Source organism: Mandrillus leucophaeus, unplaced genomic scaffold (assembly GCF_000951045.1).
Source record: "Mandrillus leucophaeus isolate KB7577 unplaced genomic scaffold, Mleu.le_1.0 Scaffold249, whole genome shotgun sequence".
Taxonomy (NCBI): Eukaryota; Metazoa; Chordata; class Mammalia; order Primates; family Cercopithecidae; genus Mandrillus; species Mandrillus leucophaeus.
Genome location: NW_012102576.1, coordinates 1,541,420 through 1,545,265, shown reverse-complemented (window position 1 = coordinate 1,545,265; position 3,846 = coordinate 1,541,420). Strand labels below are relative to the sequence as shown.

Genomic DNA, 3,846 nt, shown 5'->3' with positions numbered 1-3,846 from the left:
GTTCAATAAATAATTGTTATTTTGTGTTATTAATATCTGATAATTCTCAAAGAGATTTGTTTTCTCTGTCTCTCTGTCTGTTGTTACAACAATGCACCTCCTCATGCCATCCCTCATTTACCTATCTATATATTTCCTCTATTAGGCGATGTGTTTCTTCTTAGGCATCATTTTTCCTTGTATTCTAAGCTCCCGCCAATTGAAAAGGTGGACATTCAGTACCTGTTTATGTAATTTAAAATTTACATGAATACAAACATGAACAAAGTTACAACAAAGTTATGGTAAACTTAGAGCACCCAAACTGTAATAGTTTGCATAGGTTAAATTAATTAATGTCAGCTTTCGTTGTGAGAGTAATGAAGGCAGCATAAGATATTAATTTATGCATTTTTTCTTATATTTGGTCTGAAACAAAGACTTATCTGCTATGCTACCTTTTAGTTTTCCTGAGTCAGCAGTCTCAGAAACAGGATCTAAAGGTACAAATGGAAAATTACCACAGCATAGTTTCATTTCCCGCTCTTGAATATCTGGCTGAACTACTTCAGCTTAATTTGTTAAACCCCAGTAAGTACCTATCCCACATGATTTGACTCAGAGATTCTCTTTCATCCACAGGCAGTCATCTGAGGAGCAGAAAGAAGAGAGCTCCCAAATGCTATGTCTATTCAGGGCCTCTCAAGAACAATGGAATATCATCCTGATTTAGAAAATTTGGATGAAGATGGATATACTCAATTACACTTCGACTCTCGAAGCAATACCAGGATAGCTGTTGTTTCAGAGAAAGGTATATATATATATTTTTTCTAATGTATGCCTTTAGCTCTCCCATTTGAAAAGATCCAAGGGGAGGCCGGGCACAGTGGCTCACACCTATAATCCCACCACTTTGGGAGGCCGAGGCGGGTGGATTGACTGAGGTCAGGAGTTTGAGGCCAGCTTGGCTAATGTGGTGAAACCCCGTCTCTACTGAAAACACAAAAATTACCCAGGCATGGTGGCACACACCTGCAGTCCCAGCTACTTGGGAGGTTGAGACGGGAGAATCATTTGGACTCGGGAAGTGGAGGTTGCAGTGAGCCGAGGTCACGCCACTGCACTCCAGCCTGGGTGACAGAGCAAGACTCCATCTCTGAAAAAAATAAATAAATAAAAACAAACAAACAACAAAACAAAACAAAAAGATATAAGGAGAGAAAATTTGAGAGGCTTGTGATGTGTACATTTTTATGGATATACTTTTAAAGGACTTCAGATGTCACTGAAGATAATTTGAATGCACCCTAAACTTATTTTCATGAAAATTATTCAGTGACCAATTATTAGTATTTAAATTAATTATGTTTGATGGTAGAAAATACAATGTCTATTTTATATAGATATAGACATTTCATCAGTGAGGAATCGGTAATAAGTGGGATAATACACAAAGATAAAGGATTTCCGTATAAGTGACTTGTTGCTTCTTTGATAGAAAGGCTAGATTATTGAATGGAGGCCAGGAAACTTAAAGAAGTATATATATGAACAACATGTTTTTTTGTGGTAAGAGATTAAATTGTTTTTAAACAAAAAACAATTATTGGTATACCAGTGAAGGAAAATATATTAATATATGGTGGATAAAAACATCCCATTGGCAGGACATGAGTCTTAAACAAAAAGTAAACGAAATGAAATAGAAAGAAGGGCTTTGGAGGATCTCTGTATTCACAGAGTGGGTGATTTCGCCTACTCTATGTGACACTTCTATGAAATGTCCTGACAGCTTAGTCTCAGTGGAAAGCAGAAATACATTCTGGTTATGGCAATGTTAATACAAAATTAGTTCCCTATTTTCTTTGAGAGAGAGATAGATCATTTGTTGGTTTTGACACCAGAGTTTGCTTTCTTCTGCTTTCTGATTCTTCACATTGCACAAATATTTTCCTCTCAGTACTGATGTAATTCTTTTCTTGGGCAACCTATTAAGGAAGGGTGGAAAAAGTGGGTGAGGCAAGAGGTAGGGAGACATGTGCATGTTTATGCATATGTATAGGCAAACGGTATCCTGTAACAACACACCTATAATGTGCTAGCAGTGGCTAAACGAGGTGCTTTTATACGTGTTAGCTCATTTAATTCCCACAATAATCCTTTGAGATATTATTACCCCAGTTTCATAAAGAGGAATAAAAAACAACAAAGGGAGTAATTTGCCCTGGGTCATGCAACAAACATATGAAAAGGGAAAATTACCCTTAGTAATCATTGCTCTCTTCCCAACATTAAGCTATTTCCTCTAAGAATCAGTGGGATTTCAGGGATCCTACTAATGTCATGACCTGTAGATATCAATGTGGAGCTGAAATTAGGAGCATACAGATATCAAGGCAATGTGCTGAAATTATAATTGAAGAAGAGGTATTCTTACTAGTGGAGAAAAACACAGCGAATCCTTGATGACTAGGTAACCTAGGCAGTGATTAATAATTCACTTTAAAATTTGCCAGTATTTTTTGTTATTGTTGTTTTGTGCTTTGTTTTGTTTTTTTTTTTTAACAGGGTATCGCTCTGTTGTCCATGCTGCTCTGGAATTCCTGGGCTCAAGCGATCCTCCTGCCACAGCCTCCAGAGTAGTTGGGACTACAGGAGCTCACCACCATGCCCAGCTAGTTAAATTTTTTCTTTCTTTCTTTCTTTTTTTTTTTTGGTAGGGACAGGGTCTCCCTGTGTTGCCCAGGCTGGTTTTGAGCTTCTGGCCTCAAGCAATCCTCCTACCTCTGTCTCCCTTCTGGGATTACAGGTGTGAGCCACTGTGCAAAGCCAGATTTTTGATGAACTGTAGAATTGAAGTGCCCCACCATCTGTCATTCTCTTCCTTTATTCCATTTCTGCCCCCTCTGGCTCCTCAGGATCTTGTGTTGCATCTCCTCCTTGGCGCCTCATTGCTGTGATTTTGGGAATCCTATGCTTGGTGATACTGGTGATAGCTGTGGTCCTGGGTACCATGGGTGAGTATTTGGTGGAGAAGATCAACAACAACAATAACAACAACAGACAATTTAGTAAGCAATTATTATGTGCCAGGCACTCTTTTAAGGGCTTGACATGCATAATCTACTTTAATTTGTATGTAATCTGGTTTTGTCTGTATTGGGTTGGAGCTGTTAATGCCCATTTCACTTATAAAGGGTGTGAGAGACTGAGAGGTTATTTTCCCCTTCCAGGGTTATAAACTAGTTAGTGGTGGGACCATGATTAGAAATTTAGGCGATCTGTCTAAAAAACTCATACTCTTAACTGCATTGCTCTCCTACCTCCCTTGCATGGCTGGTTTCAAAGCTGTAGAATTCCAAGGATAATAAATTAATGGAAGGGAACACATGGAGCTGAAGAAGAAAGTACAATATGGTGCTGTCTTCCTAATGAAATAAATTCACTAAATGTACATTAAGCTGTTTTTATGAGTCACATTATTTAGGGAACTTATTTCTGATCTTTAATATAAACACCTTTGAATAGACCAGAAATTTCCTGAGGCACTTGGTCTTAAGTCGGTATTTTGTAATGGATGAATTTTTTTTTAGATTTTATATCACATGCAATCTGTTGTTAAGCACCTTCAGAGAGTCTTCATGACATTCCTTAATTAGTCAGATGCACTTAGTCAAGTGCATTCTATGTTATAGGTACTGGGCAGTTTCTCAAGGATCTCTCATTTTTAAGTAATAGAAGAAAGGTGAAAGATGTTGCTATTTCAAATCTGCCATGGGTCCAGTTGACTCTATGACATTTGCCTCTTGCTGCCTCCCTCGTTCTATTTCTTCTTCTCTACATTCTTTTTTCTTTTTTTTTTTT

At 37.8% G+C, this 3,846-nt stretch overlaps 1 protein-coding gene across 7 annotated transcripts in view; it reads left to right on the top strand.

Moving 5' to 3' along the window:
• Window positions 1-515: 515 nt before the first annotated feature.
• CLEC7A (C-type lectin domain family 7, member A) overlaps window positions 516-3,846 on the top strand; it is a 14,902-nt gene continuing 11,571 nt past the window's right edge. For 3 of the 7 annotated variants that reach the window (XM_011983340.1, XM_011983338.1, XM_011983341.1), the window contains exons 1-2: window positions 516-793; window positions 2,901-2,999. In XM_011983340.1, the coding sequence (XP_011838730.1) occupies window positions 664-793; window positions 2,901-2,999 (229 nt within the window). In that variant the 5' untranslated portion in view covers window positions 516-663. Of the gene's footprint in view, window positions 794-2,900; window positions 3,000-3,313; window positions 3,351-3,846 lie in introns of those variants that run through there. The other 4 variants (XM_011983339.1, XM_011983344.1, XM_011983343.1 and 1 more) reach the window with 4 other exon arrangements.